Source organism: Salarias fasciatus, chromosome 8, assembly GCF_902148845.1.
Source record: "Salarias fasciatus chromosome 8, fSalaFa1.1, whole genome shotgun sequence".
Lineage (NCBI taxonomy): Eukaryota > Metazoa > Chordata > Actinopteri > Blenniiformes > Blenniidae > Salarias > Salarias fasciatus.
The window spans coordinates 20,726,997-20,751,815 of record NC_043752.1 but is presented as its reverse complement, the minus strand read 5'-3'; the positions used below and the strand labels follow the sequence as shown (position 1 = coordinate 20,751,815).

General features: G+C 50.1%; 1 protein-coding gene across 1 annotated transcript; it reads right to left on the bottom strand.

Annotated features, from left to right (window-relative positions):
• Positions 1–20,766: 20,766 nt before the first annotated feature.
• On the bottom strand, positions 20,767–23,967 carry LOC115393125 (NHL repeat-containing protein 3). The gene is made up of 3 exons (XM_030097971.1): positions 23,600–23,967; positions 22,208–22,410; positions 20,767–22,031 (listed from the first exon to the last, which is right to left on the bottom strand). The coding sequence occupies exons 1-3, from the start codon at positions 23,862–23,864 to the stop codon at positions 21,432–21,434; spliced, it is 1,068 nt and encodes a 355-aa protein (XP_029953831.1). The 5' UTR covers positions 23,865–23,967; the 3' UTR covers positions 20,767–21,431.
• Positions 23,968–24,819: the final 852 nt, after the last annotated feature.

The window sequence follows — 24,819 nt, the reverse complement described above, 5'->3', positions numbered from 1 at the left end:
ACTGTGGAGATGTGAGGATTTATCATCATTCCAGTCCAGATGATGAGAATATTGGGGGGGTGGGGGTGGGGGGGGGGGGGGGTGGAGGGCAAACACTGGGAGGCAAGACAACAGGAGAGGATGGGCGGGGCCAGAGGGGGGGTCTGCTGACGAGGCCTTTGGGGTTTGATGGCCGCCCACGCCGCCGCTGGCTGCTCCATTCAGGGCCGGAGGCCGGGGGTCCAGGGGGTCTGGGGGGTCCGGGGATCAATGAGCAGCCGTCTCCTGCTCACTTACATAATCCCACCGAGCTCCAACCCCAAACCTCCACAAACTCCGCTCCTGCCGGGCGGCTGAGCAGCGCTGCTGCTGTTTAACGGGGAACTGAGGGAGACCCTGGACTCAGTCAGCCCCCCTTTATCGTTCCTTCTTGTTCTCATGCTCGCTAACGTCAGGCTCAGAGCGCTGCGGCCCGACGGAGACACTGTGTCTGGACTTGTCCAGTCAAAGACCTGAGCGGTGTCATGACACACCTGTCGTCCACACACAGCCGTCCATGAAGAAGAGACGAACAGGGACCAGAGGGAAGGAGGCTGCTCTCCAGTCACACTGCTGTAGTGATCTGGCTGGGTCTGAGGGATCACAGAGATCAGAGATCATTTCAGAGAGGAGGACGAGGGGGGCTCAGCTTGATGATCAGAAGTGGATCAGCAGTGATCCTGAAACTCAAAGGAAACCCTGGAACCGTTTCTCTGTTCTGACGTTTCCTCTTACTGTCCACTAAGAGAGCCTGGTTCAGAAAGTCTCCTCTGAGCCTGGTTCTGCAGGGTTCTCCTCTGAGCCTGGTTCTGCAGGGTTCTCCTCTACAGGGAGACGTGCTAGCTGTGGCGGGTGGAGGCGCTCCTCCCAGGAGGTGGATGTTTTGTCGGTGACAGGTGGAGAAAGTGCTGACGCTACAGTCACCACCTTCCTTCTGCCCCTTTGTGTCGGAGCTCCTTTTGCCCTCGGGGCATCACTGTCCACCCACATCCTCAGATTCCCCCTGTCACCCTGCGACTGCCGGGACACCCCCACCACACACACACACACACACACACACACTCACACACGTGCACGGCGGGCCGTGGGAGGCTCCTGTGTGTCCTGGTGATTTGGTGTAGGAGGCTCTCATTGAGGCCGGCCGTGGCAGGAATGCGAGCAGAGCTGCTGCCTCCATTGTGAGGATTTCAGCGCTTCCCCGGACCGTCGTGACGGCTTGAGCTGGATTAGCAGCGTAAACCCGCTGCTCATTGTTTCATCTCCCTCTGGAGCTCAGTAACACACAGATTACTCACTCTGTCACATTTTATTAATCAGACTTCTATAAATCCCAAAACAGAGAGAAGTTGAAGCCCACACACAGCGAGCAGCTACCTGTTCTGTTCTGCAGGAAACAGAGAAAATCCCCCATCAGGCCCCTCTCAGAGCCTCTCCATCCAAATGAGCCTCTCACGGCTCCATCCGACTCACAATATGGCCTCTTCTGTTTTCAGGCTGAAGTTCTGCAGAAACAGGACCCCCCCCCCAGGTCTGTCATCCAGGGTAGAAATGTGTGGAGGACATGTACAGTACACCATCAGCGTAAAACACAACACTGCCCCACACTCTTCACTGGGACTGGATCTGGTTCACATCAATCCCCCTTCCCTCAGCAGAGCTTAATCGCATCTGCTCCCGTCCAAATCACTTCTGCTTCAGGAACAAACGCCACAGTGCAGGTCTTCAGAGAAGCTGACGGAGCTGCTGCATCCTGAAGCTCTTCCAGAGTTCAGGTCAGGAAACCAACAGAGGACACAGAGAAACCTGTTCCACAGCCTGTTCTTGTGCAGTTTTCATGTTCTTCCTGTGTATGCATGGCTTTTCTCAGGACGTTCCTCTTCACATGACTCATAACTGAAAGTTTGACTGAATTCTCAGAAGGTCCGTGACCTCCAGCAGATTCTGTCCACTCACGTCCCGGTGCTCTCTGGGACCTCGCTCCCTTCCTGACTCTGCTGGGGGTTCTCGGGCTCTGGGACGTCGCTCCCTTCCTGACTCTGCTGGGGGTTCTCGGGCTCTGGGACCTCGCTCCCTTCCTGACTCTGCTGGGGGTTCTCGGACTCTGGGACCTCGCTCCCTTCCTGACTCTGCTCGGGGTTCTCGGGCTCCGGGACCTCGCTCCATTTTTTAAGGAAGTGCCGGCCGTTTGCTTGCAGAGTGAACCTCGGGGCTCCCATTCATCATCCGCTGCATCACCTGGGAGCAGCCAAAGATCAGCAGGTCACACGTAATTGGTTCGTCTCATTAAAGCGGTCCCCTGCCTCGGCCATTAGACCGAGCCGGCTCCACCATTGACATTTGACTTCTGCATCATCATCACAATCATTAATGCTAATGTCTTGTAAAACAAAGGTTCCCTCATATCCGAGCCATTAGAGGCTGATGGAACAAAGAGAAAACATCAGGACACGTGTGTGTGTGTGTGTGTGTGTGTGTGTGTGTGTGTGTGTGTTCTGGGAGGCCTGCTCCTTGCTGCTGATTGGGTAACATGATGCTGGAGGACCCCGGTCTGCTCTGGCCTCCTGTCCCGGTCTGGTCCAGCAGGGACCCTGTGTCTCAGAAGCTGTCCTGAGGACACAGCCTCACACCCCTCCGGGGTCCACCCTGCACCTGTCACTTCCTGCTTTAACTGCTTCAGAAGCCTTCAGCTGATTCAAAGAGCTGTGAATCAAATCCCGTTTTGTTTGTTCTTCTTCTTTTTTTGGTTTCATCCTGAGACAGCGTCCCTCAGGACAGACCTGGGACTTTTCTCAGACAGCAGAGATATTTAAATAAACTCAGATCAGAAGAACTGAAGGAAGGAGGCGTTGTTCTGTCCGGCCTGGCTTTGCTCAGAGAGGAAGCAGAGCGGCGGACACAGACAGAGAGACATTAAGCAAATGGCATCATTAGAGTCCGTTAATCTTCACCTGTTGACTTCATACTTGTGGAGCGCTCCATTCGTCTTCCAGCGCCTCCCAGGAGCTGGTCAGGTGTCAGACAGGCTAACAAATGACTTCCACTAATCGCTATTTAATTTACTACCCAGGCCAGATAACTGTTTACCGTGTGTGTGTGTGTGTGTGTGTGTGTGAGTGTGAGTGTTGTAAATATAAGTTTACCCATTAGTGGAAGTGAGCATTCATCATGCGGTGGGATTCTCTCAGCTATAGCTGGCTGTCTATTAAGATCATTTTCAGTAATGAATGTCAAGCGTCCGCCGCTGCCGGCGCTGCTCGTCTTCCCTCACGCTGCGGCGGAATAAAGCTCCTGAAACACCGGCCTCCATCAAAATCAGCCGTTTAAAGACCTGCACACATCATGTGGGTCAATATGTGGCCGTCTGCACATTAATGAGGACGGAGTGGACGTTAACGGCCTCCAGGCAGGCTGCTGCTGATGGACTGTCTGTCCCCCAGAACTCTGCTGGAGTCCAGCCACGAGAGTCTCAGTACCGCTGGAGACTTCAACAGTTTGGACAGGCGGTCCTGTCCACCAGACGGCGTCTAGAAAGAGACAAAATGTCTCCTGTCCATTTACACCACAACCGACTCAGAAATACTGAAAACACCCAGAGTCTGTCTGTAGAGGGAGGACTGTCTGCTCCTGGTCCTCTGACGGACCGGAGGACGTGTCTCCTGGTGTCCTCTGACGGACCGGAGGACGTGTCTCCCACTCTCTTATCACAAAGGCACATTGGATTTATTCAGTTTTTCTTTCAGTCTTTTTTCATGGTTTTTTTTCTTCCTCTTTCTGTCTCCTCATGTGTGACTCGTCTCTGTAAGTGTGTCTTCAGTTGACTGTTACTGTGGTCATTGGTGCAAAACAGATCAAAAGAAACTGAAGACATGTTGTCCCTGTTCCAGCAGTGATGTGGGAAAACCCAGGAAACGAAGAGTTTGCTCTGATTGGACCTGAACGCAGTAATGAGGACCTGAGCAGTCCACTGACCTACAGAGACACACACACACACACACACACACACACACACACACACACACACACACTGTACGAGGAGGACGGTCATAAAGGTTTACGGGCTGGGTAATGGCAGCCTGACATTCAGGCATTATTAAACATGTGTATCTGCTGAAGACGTCTCAGATATCAGGACGGAATCTGATCATCGCCATTAACTTTTACACCACAATTTCATGCTGTGTTAAAGACATGATCAGTGGCTCTCTTTGTGTGTGTGTGTGTGTGTGTGTGTGTGTGTGTGTGGGAGGCTGTCAGGAAGATGAACGAGCCGGGTGTCACCGGCAGTCAGGAGTGTCGTCATTAGCAAACAACTCAGAGGAAAAGAGTCAATGTGTGTTTTAGTTTAGCAGCACGCTTCATACAGCTTCCACACACACACACACACACACACACACACACACACACACACACACACACACACACACACAGGCTTAATCTGTCGTTCATACGGTGATGCTTTTTGAGAAATCCAATGCTGAGGCAGAACATGGAAACTCCACACTGGAAGCTATTATTTCACCTTTCCATCATTGGTCGTTAATATGTCAACATGCTGTCAGCTTTGATGTTCACACACTCTTAAACAATCCGTGTGAGTGTTAAAGTGCTCAGTGGTGTGTGTGTCGTCCACAGGACGGTGTGTGAAGCTGTGTGATGTGTGTGAAGCTGCTGACAGTTACTAATGATGAGCTGAACTTCAAGGCCAAAGGTGAACAAACCCATTTCAGCTGTGATCCTTCTCGAGCCAAAGACCAAACCTCGGCCCATTGTGTGTCCAAACCCCAGCCGAGGCATGAAGACCCTCAGTGAGAGGAGTCAGCATCCGTCAGCCTCCTCCGCCTCCTCCTGCCTCCGTCAGGCCTGCTCCATCAGTCAATTAGTCCCAGTTGATGAAATGACAAATCAAATTCATAACGCCTGAATGATATGAATGACGGAAATAAAGATAATGTCATGAAGCCTGATTGTATCCTCATTTTTAAAATAAATCACATTTATGAACGAAGCTCAGAGACAAACTGAGACCACCACGAAGGAGAGGGGGGTGGGGGAGGGGGGCTGCTGTGCATCCATATCATCAAATTCTCCTCATTACAGGATGAAGGATGAGGAATCTCAATCTGAAGCGATTCCTTGGCTAAAATGTGAATAACAAGACATTTATCATGAAAACAGTTGGTTCACTCCGACGTTCAATCTGTACCACTGGAGAGGGTTCGGTTCCGCTCATTAGAGGGAGTCGACTCTGTGGGCTGTGTCACAGGTTTCTCTCTGAGAGCAGCTCATTGGAGGGGGTCTGCAGGACTGTCATGTCCATCGCCTCCACTGCTGTCTCACTCCACGTCCAGCACTCTGCCGAAGGCCTGCTGATTTCACCGCATCTTCAGGAACGTCTGCGACGGAACCTTTGAGCCATGCTGAGAACAGCAACGTGCGCGCCAAGGGAGGCAGTGTGAGCTCCTGCACGCTCGCTCCCGGCATCTGATGGGAGTTTTCTGTGGAGGAGCAGGAGGGACGGTGCGGTTCTGTGTGGACTGCAGAACCATCAGCTGCAGCAGCTCTGTCAGGATGGGAGGATGGAGAACATGTGGTCTGCACCCACAGTACACTTTCAGTTTACTGCTCCACACACACACACACACATACACAGGCAGCGGTGGGCGTCGGAGGAAATCCCCTCTGCGGTGCCGCTCCAGATATGAGTGTGTGTGACATTAAAGCTCCGGTTCACCCGAGCCGCTTCAGGACTTTCCTCATTGCTTCACTTTCCAGACAGCCGCCGATCCAGACCGGCAGCGGGCTTCACTGTGTTATTATCAAAAAGAAGAAGAGATGGCTGATAGACACACACACACACACACCCACACACACACACACAGACTTTTATCACCCTGTGCCATTCAGATAACTTGCAGGCCTACTCTGGATCTGCGGCGCTGATCCAGCCCAGCAGCTGTGGGACGTTCAGGTTTGACGTACGTGTGCTGGACATGGAGACGGACGCCTGGCTGAAGCCTTCCAGGACCCTGGTTCTAATGTTGTGGCTCATCACACATGACATGCAGCCTCTCAGGAACTTGCTTTCTCATAGCATGATGTTTTCCCTCTCCAACCTTGAGGCAGGTGCTCCATTTCTACAAATACCAGCATCCGCCGGGCCCGGGAGGCCATTATTTTATATAATGTGTGTGTGTGTGTGTGTGTGTGTGTGTGTGTGTGTGTGGCGGCTCCACACTGACCTGCAGGCTGTGATCACCTGATTTGATCCTATTAAATGCAAATAAACAGTGAAGTGAGAGCTGATGGAGGTCATCAGTGACGAAAGAGACGGAGTGCCGAATTACAGCAGCAAGCTGCAAACTGCCCTCTTCAGAGCACACACACACACACACACACACACACACACACACACACACACACACACACACACACACACACACACACACAAACACAGGTGGAATATAATGGTGCGCTGGAAGGGTTTGATGTATTCTGATGCATCACACATGAAGAGGCTCTCCACCCCTCCATCATGCCTCCCCTCTTTCCCTCCTCTCCACCCGTTTTATCTTCTTTGCTGTGATAATTCCTCCTCCTCTCCACTCCTCTCTCGGTCTTCTACCTTTCATTCCCCCTCTCTCTCCTTCCACCGCCGGCTCTGATTGAAACACCACGGCGCTGAAAACACAACTTTTAGAAAGCAGCTGTCAAGGTGAAACTTTCTGACAACTTTTTGACTCGGTCTCCATGGAAACGGGGAGAGGACCATCTCTTCTCTCACCTGCACAGCTTCATGTCTTCTGCTGTAAAGTGACAGCGCCCCTACAGGCCGGAAGTAGCAACTGCAGAGTTCTCAGAAGTTTGTTGTTCTTCCATGTATAAAAAACTAAATTTTTCATTATATTCCCGTTCTGCTTCACATCTCATGGTCTTTTCCTCCATCCACACCTTCTTTCCTTCATCCTTCTTTGTCCGGATTGCTTCTGGTGCTTTCCGTAAACCTGCCTCTCCTCCTGCTCTTCCTTCCTCTCTGTCCGGTCCTCACCTCACCGATAGACTTCTCACCTTCTGTCCTGACGAGGCTTCAACAGCCTCCCCGATCGGTGCCGATGCTAACATGACGACAGCACACAGCTGAAAAAGTAAAACAGAAGTTCACTTTTAATAACCAGCGCTGCTGAGGATGTAATACGGGCCCTCCATCCCCCTGCTTCACACACACACACACACACACACACACACACACACACACACACACACACACACGCACACTCAGGCACGTCTCGGTCATGAGTGATTGCATTAGCCGTGCTCACTAATGATGCGGCGGGTCTCGTGTTTCCTCCTGGATGCAGCTGATAGGAAACCGTACCTGGCCCGGCACCGTAATGCTGTTAAAGCAGCGTAGGAGAAGCTCCTCCGCTCCCCGCTCTCATTTAGCCGGGATGAGCGGGAGGGGGGGGCTACACATCATAATCAGGCTTTATTATCTGACGGCCAATGTGTGTAGTTCAGATAACGGAGGAGCGGTGGGCCGGGGGTCCTGATGTTGTGACAACGGAGTAGGAGTGAATTAGACGAGGCCCTAACCTCCAGGCTGATAATAACGCTCTTAATTGAATGCCATTCAGTTGTACAGACACTGGTTAAACAAGGAAGCTGTCACAGAAGGGAAGAGGACAAAAGAAAGAGGAGCAGGGGAAACTTTTACATTTACACCACAACGCTTCCAGCCAACAAACCTGGTGTTTACACCTCTGCTTCTGAAAAGTTTCAGCTTTACACAGCGTCGATCTGAAAAGCATGGAGCTCTCATGCCAGCTAGCTTCTTCCAGGTTTTACCCACAGTCCTCTCTGTGAAGGTATTTTAGCTTTTCTGGCGGCTCGTGTTTCTGCTGGCCATGCAGCCAGACCAGAGCGGCTCCACAGGTCGGTGATCTGCAGCGTGGAGCGGCAGACTCCCTGCTGCACCCTGGAAGCCTCCGCACATCGCCGCCGCTCCACGCCTTCCTCTGCCGCAGCTAACTTCTGTCTTCTGCAAATCTTCTGCTCTCCAAATCAAACAGCGACCGCCCTGCACCTGCGTCTCGTCATTATCAGCCACAATTATACCATTTATTGGATCTGAGAGCCACTGGAGGACGGATCAAAAAGCACAACACCGGCATTAAGCAGAACCCGATCCAGCTGTCTTTGTGCTCTTTAGCAGGTTTTAATTGGCGGGGAACAGCAGAGAGGAGCGTGGCGAAAACATCATTACAGGCTTAAGCTACCACAACAGGGTATTGCTGGGATTTAATTACACCGGGCTATTGTTTAATTTGCCTCTCAATGCTTCAATTAAGCAGCGGAGGGAATGCGAGGGCTCGGGTTTCACGCTCATCTGGGCGGAAGAGGAGCGAGTTTCCCCAGTGAAGTTCATATAACATCACACAGCGGAGATCAAATGGATTTGTCATCGTTTGACTAATGACAGGAAAGAGGAATAAACCCTATTAGAAAATCATCAAGAATCCCTCTGTCTCTGCTCATCCTGAGCGTGTGTGTGTGTGTGTGTGTGTGTGTGTGTGTGTGTGTGTGTGTGTGTGTGTGTGTGTGTGTGTGTGTGTGTGAGGCCTCCGAGCCCCTGCTGATGTATTTACCTTTATATTGAATGGTGCAGATGATGTGATCTGAGGTTGATGGGAGCCAAATATAGCAGAAATCCTCCCTCTCCTCAGAATAAAGGAATGTCGAGAAACTCCTCCAACCATTTCCCTTATTAGTTTTGTAGTTATTCAATCTCCATCCCCTTTTCTTGCAAAATAATCTTCCTTAATCTGCATCCAAAGAAACATGGAGGCAGTAAATTCACTGAGGGAGTAATAGAGAAAGTTTCCTCCAGTAAAGTGGAGGAAGACGAGGCCACAGCTCGGCGCCGTTTCCCTCCTCTGTCCTCATTTCTGAAGGCTGACTGCCTCGAGCATGTCTGCTCTGTATGCTGCTGACAGTACCCGTCTCTTTCCCAGCATGCACTGCGGTCCTGGAGTCCTGAGGAAGTGGTAAAGGACTGCTATACTGGAGGACAGGTCTCCATCTCCATGGTAACCAGCATGTTGGACCAGACTGAGACTGTCCCACACAGAGACATGAAGAACTAACAGGACATGGACACCCAGGGTGGGCAGAGCAGACTGGAAACACTCACACACACTCACACACACACACACACACACACACACACACACACACACACAGTCTCGTATTTCTATCCTTGTGGGGACCTTCCATTGACTCCCATTCATGTCTAGCCCCTAACCCTGACCCTTACCCTAACCCTAACCCACACCACAACAAAGCCTAACCCTAAAGAAATGTTTTTGCACTTTTACTTTTTTCAGTAACAACAACATGGTCAAGAAAACACTGTTTCTCCTACTTAGGACCGGAAAAAGGTCCCCACAAGGCACGTCGTTCCACGTTTTGCTATCCTTGTGGGGACATTTGGCCCCAACAAGGATAGAAATACGAGAACACACACACACACACACACACACACTCACACACACACACACACACACACACACACACACACCACCACCAGGAGCCTGACAGGATGGCTGCTCCTCAGCAGAGTGTACACATGTCAGCATGCTCTCACTCACCATTCTTTAGTTAAGATGTCCAGATATGACCAGTGTCTCTCTGTCTTTCACTGTCAGTGGTGTGTGTGTGTGTGTGTGTGTGTGTGTGTGTGTGTGTGTGTGTGTGTGTGTGTGCGTTCTCGTATTTCTATCCTTGTTGGGGCCAAATGTCCCCACAAGGATAGCAAAACGTGAAACGACGTGCCTTGTGGGGACCTTTTTCCGGTCCTAAGTAGGAGAAACAGTGTTTTCTTGACCATGTTGTTGTTACTGAAAAAAGTAAAAGTGCAAAAACATTTCTTTAGGGTTAGGCTTTGTTGTGGTGTGGGTTAGGGTTAGGGTAAGGGTCAGGGTTAGGGGCTAGACATGAATGGGAGTCAATGGACGGTCCCCACAAGGATAGAAATACAAGACTGAGCGTGTGTGTGTGTGTGTGTGTTCTTGTACATACCCAAAAGTAAGGACCAAAATTTGTTTTTCACCAACAGAGTGACATTTTTGCCGGTTCTCACTTTTCAACAGATCTTTTTTGACCTTTTTGAGGGTTAAGATTTGTTTTTTTTGATTTAGGGTTACAATTGGATTTAGATCAGGTTTAGGGCATAGGTCAGGGTTAGGCATTTATTTTGATGGTTAGGGTTAGGGTAAGGGGCTAGGAAGTGCATTATGTCAATGAGTGTCCTCACAACGATAAAAGTACAAACGTGTGTGTGTGTGTGTGTGTGCGTGCGTGCGTGCGCGTGCGCATGTGCGTGCGTGTGCGTGTTATCGCCCAGCAGTGCTTTAACGTCCTCCTCACTGCAGCTGAAATCAAGAAATCAAACATGGTGGAGTGAAATCCAGTCTCACATCCAATCAGCAGAATGATGATGATGATGATGACGATGATGATGATGATGATGATGATGATGATGATGATGGTGTTTCAACAGTGGAGATCTATTTTTTTCATGGAAGCCACAATAAATTCTGCTGCTCCTTCAAAATATAGTGTGACTTGAAGGAGAAATGAGAGATCTTCCAGAGGAATGAGACTTTTCCAAAAGCTTCAACAAAATAATCCACCAGGGAGTTTTTCTGAAACAATCTCTGATGTTTCTCTGTTCAAGGAATCAAGTCATTACAGCAGCAGAGCTGTGGAAAGGTCTGGACGTCACCAGATGACCGGGTGGACATGGAACCTGAGGAAAACCTGTATCTAAGGTGTGAGCGCAGACATCCAGACTGTTGAAGTTGTTCACGTTTCAGTCCAGCTTCAGCTGCGTCTCGTCAGCTCGTCTTCAGGAGAGAAGTGTTGGCTCGCTGTAGGGATGAGCGAGTACACCACTATCTGTATCTGTATCTGTTTACCCATCCAAACTATCTGTATCCGTATCTGTACTCGGAGGGGTGTGGCCTGAACCGGAAGTGGGCGTGGTTTAACCGGAAATGGGGTGGGGCAGAAATTGGCTCACTATTTTAAGTCTGAAATTGACATGGATTGCTCAGAAGTTGCTATATTTATTGTTTATTTGAAAACTATTTACAGAACAGTCTCAATGATACAATTTACAAGTTGTTTTTTTTATTTTAGTCAGGACATGAACATTTTTAAAGTTATATAAATGATTATTTATTCACACAACAGCCTCAGAATAAGATTTGAATATTTTTGGTCACAATAGTGAAGGAACTATTTACAGAACAAGTATTTTATTGAGTCATAACATGAATATTTTTAGTTGTATGAATGAATTTACATAACAGCTTCTCTAGAATTGTTGTCTGGACTCCAGCCAGAGTCCAAGGAAAGGACCAGGCCTTCCTGGGTTGGGACTGCCTCCCCCCACGATCCCCACCGGAATCTCCCAGTGTCCTGGAACATCTCTGATCCCCCCTGCTGAGCTTCCTGGTCCTGTCCGCGGCTGCAGCGCGGATCATATGGACCTCGGTCCAGTTATCATCTCTCTCCCACAGATCACAGCCTCCCGCTGGAGCACAAGCCCAGAATAATATGAAAAAGAAAAGAAAAAAGGAAAAAAAAAAACCGCGAGGGAAAACGAAACTTAAAACCCCCCGGGAAAAACCCCCCCCCAAAAAAAAAACCGAGCGTGCACAGTCGCGCGACGTTTCGACCTTAAAAGGCTTTCCTCTGGCACAATGCACGTTACAAAGAAATCAAATGCGTAATTTTTAATTTACAAGCACTGATTGGTTCTCTCACAAGTCTCAGTGGAGCATGGAGCAGAATGAAGGACCAATGAGGATCTCCCATCAGCACGAGGACGAATAATGACTGACAATGCTCGGGTTATACTCGGATTCGGAAAAAATGCATTATCTGTAACGAGTACTCGTTTAAAACGAGTGTTCGGCTCACCCCTAGCTAGCTGACTTTTTTCTTTGACACTTGAATATTTAGTTTCAGCTCATCCAGAGAACATGACGGTGATCCGGTTCCCGGGACGATGTCCCCTTTGTCTCTTCGCCCTGTGTAAAATATTCATGGTCAGGGCTGTGGCCTGTCTGTCTTACTGCTCGGGTCAAATGCTCTCCAGGATCAATACAGCCCAGTCATAACTTATCTGTGATCAATATCTCCTGCTTTTACTACACATCTTTGGGGAGCCTTAAAATATCATACCAGATATATTTGGCCAAAGACAGTCCTGAGGACAGAGGCCGGGTCAGATGTTTCATCCAGGCTGTTCTGTGTCCACCATGTGGACGGACTGGGACGTCTGCTGTGGCGTCCAGGCTGGTCTGCTGGCTGCTCAGGTCGGACTCTCAGGGCTTCAGTCACGGGATCCCAGAGTTTTTATGATGCCGAAGCTTCTTTGACAGGACAAGTAAGAGGACATTCAGTCAGCATTCAGTGCTTCTGGTAGGAGAGAGGGATTGGAGCGGTGGTTCAGGTGGGGGTTAAGAACTCTTCCTGCAGGTCAACAGAGTCAACAGACAGATGGAGCAGGAGGCTTCAGACTATAAGGCTCCCGTTCCACTATCAGAGAGGAAGACCTGTAATAGAGGAACATGTTGAGTGAAAAAGGAGAGAAGCTCACTGTAGTAAAGTTCTCCAGCAGTCTAAACCTACAGCAGCGTCACTGGAAGATGTCCCAGCGTGTCCTGAAGCCTACAGCAGAGATCAGCCTCCAGAGCTGAAGCTGGGAGCTGGTTCCACAGGACAGGAGCCTGTAGCTGAAAGCGTTAGAGAACCTAGAACCTCCAGCAGCACTCTGAGAACCTAGTGTTCTGCTGACCCTGTGGGACTGACAGCTCTTTAACAGCTGATGGAGTCTGGCTGTTCACATGGATTTTAAATTCTACTTGAGATTTAACAGAAGCTCATATTGGAGTGATGTGATCTCTCCTCTGGAGTCAGAACTCTGGCTGCAGCATTTTCATTGTTATAATAGTTATATAGTTGTTGTAATAGTCCTGGAAAACACCATGAGGTTGGCCCCTCCCACGCTACCCACTGCCAAGAAGGCCAGCACTCACATTTTAAATGTTAAAAAAAAGAACAATCAGTTTATTCCTTAACAAAAATCAACAGAGTCAAAAATCCAGTAAACCAAAGTGATACAAAGGGCTCTCTGCCTAGGTAACGATAGAGAAACAGACAAAAAGACAACTCCTGATCTAAACTCCTGAATGACGCTGAAACACTTGTTAACACTGATTGAGTTGTGTTATAATGTTAACATGTTATAATGATTTGAAACTGAAAGAGCTTCATGTGAAATAATGATGATATTTACATTAAATTCTTAATAATTAAAAAAAGATGATGCATTTTATTGTGTTTTGTGAAAAAAACAATGTTGCTTTAAAACTGATACATTGTTGCTCCTCAGTCAGGGACGCTCTAAATGACATCACCATCTAATTTGCATAGCTGGTCATTTGCATATCTGAGTCAAATTTGATGATGATGTCATTTAAAAATGATACATTGTTGCAACTCTGCAACAGTAAAGTTCTAAATGAAAGAAGGAACCTTACTGGAGGCTTACAGCCATAGAGCTGTGACCAGAGCAGGCAGGGTTCAGCCAGAGAGCCCTGATACGTTTTTAAAGGCAGCTTTTAAATGGAATTACAGACTTCTGTTGACATATATCTATTGTGTTTTATTATTCTTTTAAAAATGTAGAAATGCTATCTACAGTTACAAATGAAATGTGATTGGCATCTTCTCTCATATTATCACACAGCAACTTTTGAATAACTTACATGAATGTAGTGTTTCCTGTTTGTCATTTATTCTGTCAATGGTGCATCTCATTAATCATGTATTCAGTTTTATAATCAATAATTTAACATGTATTTTAAAGTTCCATTAAGAGGGGATTAAAACTCTTTGAAACAGGTTTTCTTTTAAATAATGCAATAGTTGTTAGTTGCTTTTAAAATATTAGAACTCAGTAAGTTAGTAACTTTTTTGAAAAAGTAGTAACTATAGCTAATTACTTTTTAAAAGTAGCTTGCCCAACACTGTTTATGTCATAAACCTGCACTGTCATGAATCCAGCACTGCAGCCTCAGCTGCTCCTCTCTCTCAACACGCTCCCTGACGCTCCTCCAACATTTCCAGCGTCTTTCCATCTGAGCCGGCAGCGTCTCGCTCGCTCGGCTCGATCTTTGTTGCCAGTAACGTCTCTGACGGCTTCTCGTATTCTTCCGCCTCCGTACTTCCTCTTTCACGCAGCTTCCTTCCTCGGTGGACTACAGAGAAAAACTACAGACGAGGCCGTTATGCTGACGTGTGGTCGGTGCTGTCATGTAGCCCCGGAGGACAAAGGCTGCTGGAGACGGACGGCCTCAGTCCGACAGGGAAACACAGCGACACACTGAGAGCTCTGGAACTCCAGGCAGAGCTGCAGGAACTCCGTTTACTGTTTATTGTCTCTGAATAAAATCGAAGCAGACCAGAGAGACACAACATGCAGGAGCTGAAGACAACTCAGAGCTCCTCCTTCAAGCTGATCCTTCCTTTCAAGATGCCGAGTCCAGTTAATGAAATTAATTAACTCAAATTAATCACATCTCAGTTTTTCATAGAAAAGAAAACATTTTTCAGTTCAAGCTAATTTTAATGAATAGACTGATATGTTTACCCAGCTGAATTATGATTGGCTAGAAGTGACTGCAGCATGAACAGGAGGCTGCATGTTAGCACTGAGGTGGGAAACCCTGCTCTCTAGGTTAGAATTAGAGCCCCGAACTCTACAATCTGGAAACAATGGAAACCACATTCAGTGTTTCATTCCACTGAATAACAGGATAAGGTAACACTTTACTTTAAGCATACCTGTATAACACATTCTAAGTAGTTACAAACACTCATAAATGATCACAATGCTTTATAATCCACTATACAGCGTAGGATTAGGGTTAGGGTTAGACACCATGCCCTGGCCCTAATTGATGTTCTAAAGCATTGTGATCATTTATGAGTGTAGCTACTCATGCTATAATGGCATTATAATGCTTAATAAATCTACTTATAATGTTTTATAAAGGGGTGCTTCAAGTAAAGTGTTTCTGAAAGCTTCACCTGAACACGCCATGCTGATGGTTCCTGACGTTTTACAGAACCATGCAAAGACTTCTGCAGAGTGCTTCAGTTACTGGAGTTCATGACTGTGTTCTGTTCTGAGCGTGTGCAGTCTAGTTCTGAGCGGTGATGAGTGTTTACTGGAATCCGTCTTAATTCCAGGCTCAGAACACATCTGCTCCTGAACGCTGTCCTGACAGTGTCCTTCTGAAGACACAGTGTCCCCTGCCTGCCCTGGAGAAGGGGCTGTGGTTCTGGGTAGAGAATAGATCCCTTCCTGAGGTGAGTGCTGGTGTGTCTGGACTTTAACGCACCTCTTCAAACCAACACCTCCACTTCCTGGTGTTCTGTCTCGGTTCAGCACTGCAGCCTCAGCTGCTCCTCTCTCTCAACACGCTCCCTGACGCTCCTCCAACATTTCCAGCGTCTTTCCATCTGAGCCGGCAGCGTCTCGCTCGCTCGGCTCGATCTTTGTTGCCAGTAACGTCTCTGACGGCTTCTCGTATTCTTCCGCCTCCGTACTTCCTCTTTCACGCAGCTTCCTTCCTCGGTGGACTACAGAGAAAAACTACAGACGAGGCCGTTATGCTGACGTGTGGTCGGTGCTGTCATGTAGCCCCGGAGGACAAAGGCTGCTGGAGACGGACGGCCTCAGTCTGACGGGGACAGCTCTCTGGAACCCGGTCCAGCTGATGGGGTCATGTGAAGACAGATTCCAGCTGGACGGGTCAGCAGTCCATCCAGGGACACACACACTGACACCTGAGGGTCGGTGTGAGACTCCCTCTGTCCTGGCCTCCTTCCTGTCCCCCCGCCTGCTGTCCGCTGACCCACTTCCTGCTTCCTGGGAGAAAAGTCCATAGCGGGTCATTATGGCGACGCGTCCTCAGGCCTGTCCTGACCCGTCCAGACGAAGACGGCTGAATGGCTGTGAGGTGATGAGACGCTGGCAGAGTCTGTCTGTCCCAGCAGGACTTCAGAGGCAACAGGTCCAGTCACTGCTGTGGACAGACAGTCCATGAGGGACAGGACAGAGGGGACAGCTGCTTCACTGCTTCACTGCTTCACACTGCTTCACTGCTTCACTGCTTCATACTGCTTCACTGCTTCACTGCTTCACTGCTTCACACTGCTTCACTGCTTCACTGCTTCACTGCTTCACACTGCTTCACTGCTTCACTGCTTCACACTGCTTCACTGCTTCACTGCTTCACTGCTTCACTGCTTCACACTGCTTCACTGCTTCACTGCTTCACTGCTTCACACTGCTTCACTGCTTCACTGCTTCACACTGCTTCACTGCTTCACTGCTTCACTGCTTCACACTGCTTCACTGCTTCACTGCTTCACACTGCTTCATACTGCTTCACTGCTTCATACTGCTTCACTGCTTCACACTGCTTCACTGCTTCACTGCTTCACATTGCTTCATACTGCTTCACTGCTTCACACTGCTTCACTGCTTCACTGCTTCATACTGCTTCACTGCTTCACTGCTTCAAGCACTAATTCATGACGTTGTAATGAGCTCAGAGCTTTTAACTCTGTTCCCTGTTTGAGGATATATTTCTGGCGCTGGCGAGTGGAGGAGCTCACCTGGTGCTCCTTCATGCTGAGGCTGAATGCTGTTGGTAAGACAGTGTGACGGCTGTCTGAACAGGTGACGAGGCAGCGTGCACAGCAGTGTGCACATCAGGAAAATTCACTGTGGACTTCTCAGGGACAGTGTGTTCCTTGTGAAAACAACAGATTTTCTTCATGAAAATTGTGTCAAATGCAGAGAAATGTGTGTCGTGTTTTGAAAAAAGTGAGTTTTAGAATTGCAAACTGAGCGTAAAGCAGGAGTTGTGTTGAGGGTCAGCAGAACACGCTGCTGAATCAGCTTCAGGCTGTGTCTCATTACCAGCAACTCTGTGTGAACAGTGAGAAAAACTACACCTGAACAGAACGAGATCCGGATGCAGCCTGGACACATGAGTCAGCTGATCGAACGCCGTCCGTCTCCACAGGGACAGTCAGACTCCTCCACCCGCCTCCTGCTCATGCAGAGCCCCCACCCCACCCTCAGCCCCCCCAGACCGGCTGTATGGTGTGCAGCGGTAAAAACATGAAGGCTGCAGATCTCTGATTTCTGTGAGATTTCCTTGTTATCATGGTCTCAATGCACTGACTGGTTATCCCCCCCACCCCCACCCCCCTCCAGCCCCCCGCTGAGCCTGCTGCCCCCCCAGCAGGGCAGCTATTGTCAGGCCCCGTGGGGTAACTGGGTAACTCCTGCTCCTCTGTGTCAGTGGAATCGCTCCAGCAGTCTCTGATGAGACATTTTCTTTTCAAGAAACTTCATGTGCTGAGATTTCTACAGCTTATCCCAAGGATTAACAAAGGATTTCTATTCTATTCTATTCTATTCTATTCTATTCTATTCTATTCTATTCTATTCTATTCTATTCTATTCTATCTTTCCTGAACAAAGACTCACTATTTGTAGATTTTCATCTTGATACAGAGCTGCTCCCTTCTTTAAAAACTCTACTGTTGTATTTATGTTGTGTTGTCTTGTTTGCAATTTTGGAAAAGTGAAAACGTAGGGAGAACATGCAAACTACACAGGACTGAACAGAACTCCCAGATAGTCAGTTGGTAATAATGTCCAGTGATGCTGGTTGACAGACGACATTTGACACCATAGAAGAAGTCAAACTCAGAGTTTGCTCAGATCTTGAAGTGAGAGCCGCTTCACTGAAGCTCATGAGAAGAACAGAGAACTGGATCCTTTCAGATGCACTTTTTTTAAAATCTATATTGACTTTGTGTAAAACAACTGTGACTGAAGGAATATCGTTTCTCCCTAGTCAAGTAATGGTTGTGATGACTCAGAGAGAGGATTCTCAGATAAATCTACAACAATTGAGCTTTTTTAAAAAAAATATGTCACAGTAGTTGAAGTTTGAATGTGATATATTTCTAATAAAAACACCAAGTGACTGTTCAGAATGGCTCTTAAAGAGATGCTGTGATGATGAGACAGAACACGATGGGCCGAGCGTGAGTTGCTGACACACACACTGACCATGCACGCTGGCTCAGGCTCAGAGTGACGCTTCACACCACGGGAACCAAGAGAAGCCACTCGTCAGTCCTCCGTACGACAGGGAGGGCGGCTCTGTGGAGCCGGGAATCCCTCCTGGACGAGTGAGGAGCTGTGTGGGAGGCCTGTGTGGGCTTTCCCCTTACACTGGCTCTGCAAAGGCTGCCCACACACTCACACACTCACACACTCACACACTCACACACTCACACACTCACACACTCAGGATCCTCCTCCGGCCGCAGCGTCCAGCTGGAGGCCGCAGCCAAACAGCCGGCCAGGCAGAAACCATACAGCGCCACAACAAAGACAGGGAGCCCCGGGTGTGTGTGTGTGTGTGTGTGTGTGTGTGTGTGTGTGTGTGTGTGTGTGTGTGTGTGTGTAACAGGTCGAGGCTGACAGGATGAGTGTGAGTCGGTGGGACCATCCTGGTTTGCAGAGTAAGCCCACTCCTACACTCACATTCCTCTGCTTTATATGGAGGTCAACAGGAGGGACACACACACACACACACACACACACACACACACACACAGTACCTGCTGCCGACTGTGTGGACGTGTGGGAGGTGATTTTGCTCTTCTACAGCTCAGAGCGGAGGTGACTGACTCCTGAGGATCTGCTGGGATCTGCTGGGATCACTTCATACTGGATCACTGCATGACCCGGACACCATTCCGCTGGGGGTCCGTCTACACCACAACACCTGGACACTCCATCTCCACAATGTAACACACAAATACACAATTTTCTGAGAAGGCTTTGGCAGTGTGTGTTTTCTAGAGTGTGTGTTTTCTAGAGTGTGTGTGTTCTAGAGTGCATGTTTCAGAGAGTGTGTGTTCTGCCCTCTCGTCCTCCTCCACCTTGCTCTCTCTCTCTCCATCTCTTCACAATGGCTGCACTGTACTCTTCATCCTCAGCCCTTCATCTCTCTCTCCAGCTGACCCCGTTCGCTCTCTCTCACTCTGCCTCGCTCCGCTCTTCGTCTATAGATCCCTCTTTCTTCCCTGACCCCCCCCCCCCCTCCTCTTTCCCTCCATCTTTTATTCAATGGGCTCTGACTCGGTCCAGTTGTCTGCTGTTGTATGGACGCCTACTCGGTTCCTGTCGGAGGAGCTTTCAGAGAATCACAGAATCACCTCCAGAGTCTGAACTGCAGGAGATTTAATGGATCAGCTGGACCAGCTGGGATCAGCTGGGATCAGCTGGACCAGCAGGATCTGAGGGGCCAGGGGAGACTTCACTGCTCTTCCTCCTTGTCCTCCTCCTCCTCCTCAGCGCCGCCCTGCTGACCCTCTGGAAACATTTTCTTGTCAGTTGAACTGAGCTGAACTCAGACTTTAAAGTCCTGAGCTGTTCTCTAAACTTTAGAAATCTTATTTTTAACACATTGTTACTTTTACATTTCGGTTTTATTCCGTTTAAGGACTGACTTCATTTATTTTTCATTTCTCCACCTCTCAGAGAGAACGGGCCATGACTGTTACTTCACGTGGTGCTGAGACAGCCACTGTCAGTCCTCCACTGATCAACCTGTCTGAAGAAGCGGACACTGAGCGCCATCTGGTGGCTTGAAGGGGAGCGGCAGAGGTTCTCTCCTCATCAGGACTGATGGACATGTCCACGTCTCAGAGACGTCCACTCATGTTTGACAGTCGCCTGTCCCCACAAGAGGACATGAACGACATGAGGACAGAACTTCCACACCGCCTCTGACTCCTTACAGTCCTCACTGCTGGCTTGTTGACCCAGGTTTGGGACCTCAGGCCACGTGTTGGTGCCTCCTGTCCTACCAGGCGGATGGAACCTGTTGAAAAGCGAGACATCAACCACCGTCTCTCCAGGTTTGGCTCGTCTCCTCCGGACTGTCCAGAGACACAGAGACTGATTTTGTCCAATAGAAAGGAAGAAAATCCTGAAACTCAGACAAACGTGCAGTTTGTGCCTCCAGAGGACAGACTCACTGTTTGGGTCAAACGTTTATTTTTATGGTCATCACCTCCAAGCTGTCAAAAGAACCACAGATGATAGAATGAATCCAACCAGGAAGCCTCAGTCAGGTCACATGACGCTGTTCCAGTCCGGCCTGCAGACAGGCTCACGGTGTCTTCTGGAACAGGAGAACTTCCTGTTTCCAGCAGGAACATGTGAGAGGAGCTCAGGTCATGTGACCGCTCACCTGACCCGCTCACGTTCACCCTTTCATTCTCACTGCTCATATCCACACCATGGTCCAGGGCAACCACATGCTCAGCAGTCAGACTTTAACTCAGGGGTGCTCAACATGTGGCCCACGGCCCCGAGCAGGCCTCAGAGCTCCCTGCAGGAGGACCTGACCTGGAATGGATCAACAAAAGCAGCTCCTGGTTATAATCTGCTTCATGTTTGAGTAAGAGAGGAGGTCAAACACATCCTGCACACACACATCACACACCAACACCTCCGGGTTCTGTGTGTGTGTGTGTGTTTGTAATACACTTGACAGATGGGGTCACACCATGCTCCTCATCAAATCACAGTCTTCTTTAAATTCAAGTCAAGGCAGAAAAAACATACATGAGACGTCTAAGACGAGACAGGCAGGTGCAGAACAGGGTCAACATGGCGACCCCAGAGGTCGAGGTCGAACACAGGCTCAGACCGCGGCGCTGCAGCTTCTACAGCTTCATGCAGTCCAGACTTCTCTCCTGTTTCTGTTCCGTCAGAACTCGTCTTTCCTCACTGGAGCTTCGGTCACTGTTTATTTAGAACACGCCAGCAGGCTCCTCTCCTGACGAAGTGCTTTTAATTTGTAATCCCTAAAGGAAGTAGCAGAATTCCTCAAACATTCCCCTTTCAGTTCGAATCAGTAGGTCCCCCTCAGTTCTCCCACACACTGACAGATATTGATTGATATACAGCAGAATCAAACAGGGTTCCCAGTCCAGCGCTGTTCGAACCCCGTGAGCCGGTGGTGAAGTGGAAAGCTTCCCTCACACACCGGGATGTGTTTCAGGCCAAACCTGAGGTTCAAACAGAGCGTCTCTGTTCGGTCACTGGACTTCATCTGAGCGCCGTGGCATTCTGGGAACAGCAGGAAGCGTTGTGATTGGACAGGATGTGAGGACGGGTGGAGGCGGGCGCGGCGGCGCCCCCCAGTGGTCCGGCGCGCCGTCGGGTCTCTGCTCTACAGGAAGCTCCCGCCCAGACTGAAGGGGGTGAACTTCTGGGCCTGCTGGGCGCCGATCTGGGCCACGTACAGCGCCCCCGTCCGCAGGTCCAGGTCCACCAGGTGGGGCTTGACGTCGTCGGCCAGCTGGATCACGCTGACCACCCGGCACTGGCCCACCTGGCTCGGCGGCGGCGCGTCCAGCAGCGAGATCTGGTTGGTGTTGAGCTGCACCACCACGAAGTACTTCCTGTCGGGGGTCAGGCGCACGGAGTAGGGGGCGTCCTCGGTGAAGCAGCTGCCCCAGGTCCCCAGCCATTCCCCGGTCTCCGAGTTGAAGACCTGGATCCGCTTGTTGCCGCGGTCGGCCACCCAGACCCGCCGGGCGCCGTCCACCGTCACGCTGTGGGGGATGTAGAACTGGCCCAGGCCCTGCCCCCGCTCGCCGTGCATCCACAGCACCTCCCGGTCTCTGGACAGCTTGATGAGACGGTTGTTCATCCCGCCGTCTCCGTCCACGATGTACATGTCCCCCGACTCGTGCACGAAGATCTCCGCCGGCTGGTCGAACTGCAGGGGGTCCAAACCGGACCCAGCTTTCCCGCGTGTCCCCAGAACCTGCAAGAGCCAAACCGGGAGGGTCAACATCAGCTCAGTGGCCCCCCGGGGGACCGGCCGCCTCTGAGACAGGACGTGGATCTGAGAGAGGAAGTGGATCTGAGAGAGGAAGTGGATCTGAGAGAGGAAGTGGACCTGAGAGAGGAAGTGGACCTGAGAGAGGAAGTGGACGGTACCTGTAGCAGCTTCCCGGACGGCGAGTACTGCTTGATGCAGTGGCCGTACGGGCCGGTCCCCACGTCCGTGATCCACACCGTGGGGCTGGACGCCGCCGCGCCCGCCACGAAGATCCCATGCGGCATCTCCAGGGTGCTGGTGTTCCAGGACATGAGGAAGTCCCCGTCCGTGGTGAACACCAGCACCTTGGGAACGTTGTCACCTGGTGAGGGACGGACAGGAGGCTTACTGCTCAGAAATCCACCTGAACGACGACGGCTCCGTTAGAGGCTGGTGTGGGCGGATGTCAGGTGGATATCAGGTGGATGTCGGGTGGATGTCGGGTGGATGTCGGGTGGATGTCAGGTGGATATCAGGTGGATGTCGGGTGGATGTCGGGCGGATGTCAGGTGGATGTCAGGTGGATATCAGGTGGATGTCGGGTGGATGTCGGGCGGATGTCAGGCGGATATCGGGTGGATGTCGGGTGGATGTCGGGTGGATGTCGGGTGGATGTCAGGTGGATATCAGGTGGATGTCGGGTGGATGTCGGGTGGATGTCGGGTGGATGTCAGGTGGATGTCGGGTGGATGTCGGGTGGATGTCGGGTGGATGTCGGGTGGATGTCGGGCGGATGTCGGGCGGATGTCGGGCGGATGTCGGGCGGATGTCGGGTGGATGTCGGGCGGATGTCGGGCGGATGTCGGGTGGATGTCGGGTGGATGTCGGGTGGATGTAGGGTGGATGTCAGGTGGATGTCGGGTGGATGTCGGGTGGATGTCGGGTGGATGTCGGGTGGATGTCGAGTGGATGTCGGGTGGATGTCGGGCGGATGTCGGGCGGATGTCGGGCGGATGTCGGGCGGATGTCAGGTGGATGTAGGGTGGATGTAGGGTGGATGTCAGGTGGATGTAGGGTGGATGTAGGGTGGATGTCAGGTGGATGTAGGGTGGATGTCAGGTGGATGTAGGGTGGATGTCAGGTGGATGTAGGGTGGATGTCAGGTGGATGTCAGGTGGATGTAGGGTGGATGTCAGGTGGATGTCGGGTGGATGTCAGGTGGATGTAGGGTGGATGTCGGGTGGATGTCAGGTGGATGTAGGGTGGATGTCGGGTGGATGTCGGGTGGATGTAGGGTGGATGTCGGGTGGATGTCAGGTGGATGTCAGGTGGATGTAGGGTGGATGTCAGGTGGATGTAGGTGGATGTAGGGTGGATGTCGGGTGGATGTCGGGTGGATGTAGGGTGGATGTCAGGTGGATGTAGGGTGGATGTCAGGGTGGATGTAGGGTGGATGTCAGGTGGATGTCAGGTGGATGTCAGGTGGATGTCAGGTGGATGTAGGGTGGATGTCAGGTGGATGTCAGGTGGATGTCGGGTGGATGTAGGGTGGATGTCAGGCGGAGCCTCACCTCTCTGGGCCACATACACCGTCCCCGCCTGCTGGTCCACGGCCACTCCGAACACGTCCCCGCTGAAGAGCTCCGGGCTGCGGGGCCAGCCCAGGTCCAGCTTGTAGAGCGGCCTGCCCAGCAGCTGGTAGTCCTGCGGCGGGCCGGAGCCCGGCTGCAGCTGCTGCTGGCTGCTGAACGAGCCGTACAGCAGCATCATGAGCAGCACCACCGAGGCCATGCTGGAGGCCAGCAGGCACGTGTGGCCCTTCTTAGACATCCACATGAGGGGGGCTTCTGGTCCTGGTCCTGGTCCTGGTCCACAGGGTCTGCTACCACATCCAGCTGAGGAGCCACTTCCTCGATCTCCGAAACAACACAACTGCACATCAAGCTGCACAACCATCTGCAGCACTTCCGCTTCACCCGCCAAAATAAGAGCCTGCTTTAATAGTTCCCGACAGCGCAGCAGGTCTGTTTACGATGGGGGCCCCTTACTGGGCTTTTAACAGGACTGGTGGGACACCAAGACCTATGCAGGACACGGAACTCCAAAGACCAGACTCAACTCACTGGTTCCTAACAGAATGTCCTACTAACAATACTATTAGATATATTTTGACTATTATTGTGGTAGTACCAGTACGAATATTAACAACAGGAGCAACAGTAAAAAAATAGATAAATTAAAAAAAATTAATTAATAACAATAATAATAATAATAATAATAATAATAATAATAATAATAATAATAATAATAATAATTACGTTTATTACTATAGGGTTAGGGTTAGGGTTAGAGAGAGAGAGAGAGAGAGAGAGAGAGAGAGAGAGAGAGCGAGAGAGAGAGAGAGAGAGAGAGAGAGAGCGAGAGAGAGAGAGCGAGAGAGAGAGAGAGAGAGAGAGAGAGAGAGAAAGAGAGAGAGAGAGAGAGAGCGAGAGAGATCTGCCAGTAAAAACAGTCAAAAGAAATAAAATCTAAAGAATCCCAAAGAAAAATCCAGAATAACTGATGTAATTGTCTCTATTTTAGCGAAGTCATTGAGATTACGTGACTTTAACGCGTTGGTCGTTGAAAACAAGTGATAAAGAAAAAACGACCTTTTTTTAAGTTAATTTTTAATCACATGTTTTCCACTCAGAACCACTTCCGGTATCTGGGCGCTGACACGTCGTACCTATGACGTCATGACGCTTTGACACAACTGGAGTCGTCTGGTGTTTCGCGTTACATGGTTTCC

Bases quoted from the DNA above. Each gene is read 5' to 3' on its own strand.
- LOC115393125 (XM_030097971.1), bottom strand. From the start codon at position 23,864: ATGTGGATGTCTAAGAAGGGCCACACGTGCCTGCTGGCCTCCAGCATG. The intron at 22,411-23,599 runs GTGAGGCTCCGC...GTCCCTCACCAG, and splicing joins GGTGTATGTGGCCCAGAGAG to GTGACAACGTTCCCAAGGTG. The intron at 22,032-22,207 runs GTACCGTCCACT...TGGCTCTTGCAG, and splicing joins CGTCCGGGAAGCTGCTACAG to GTTCTGGGGACACGCGGGAA.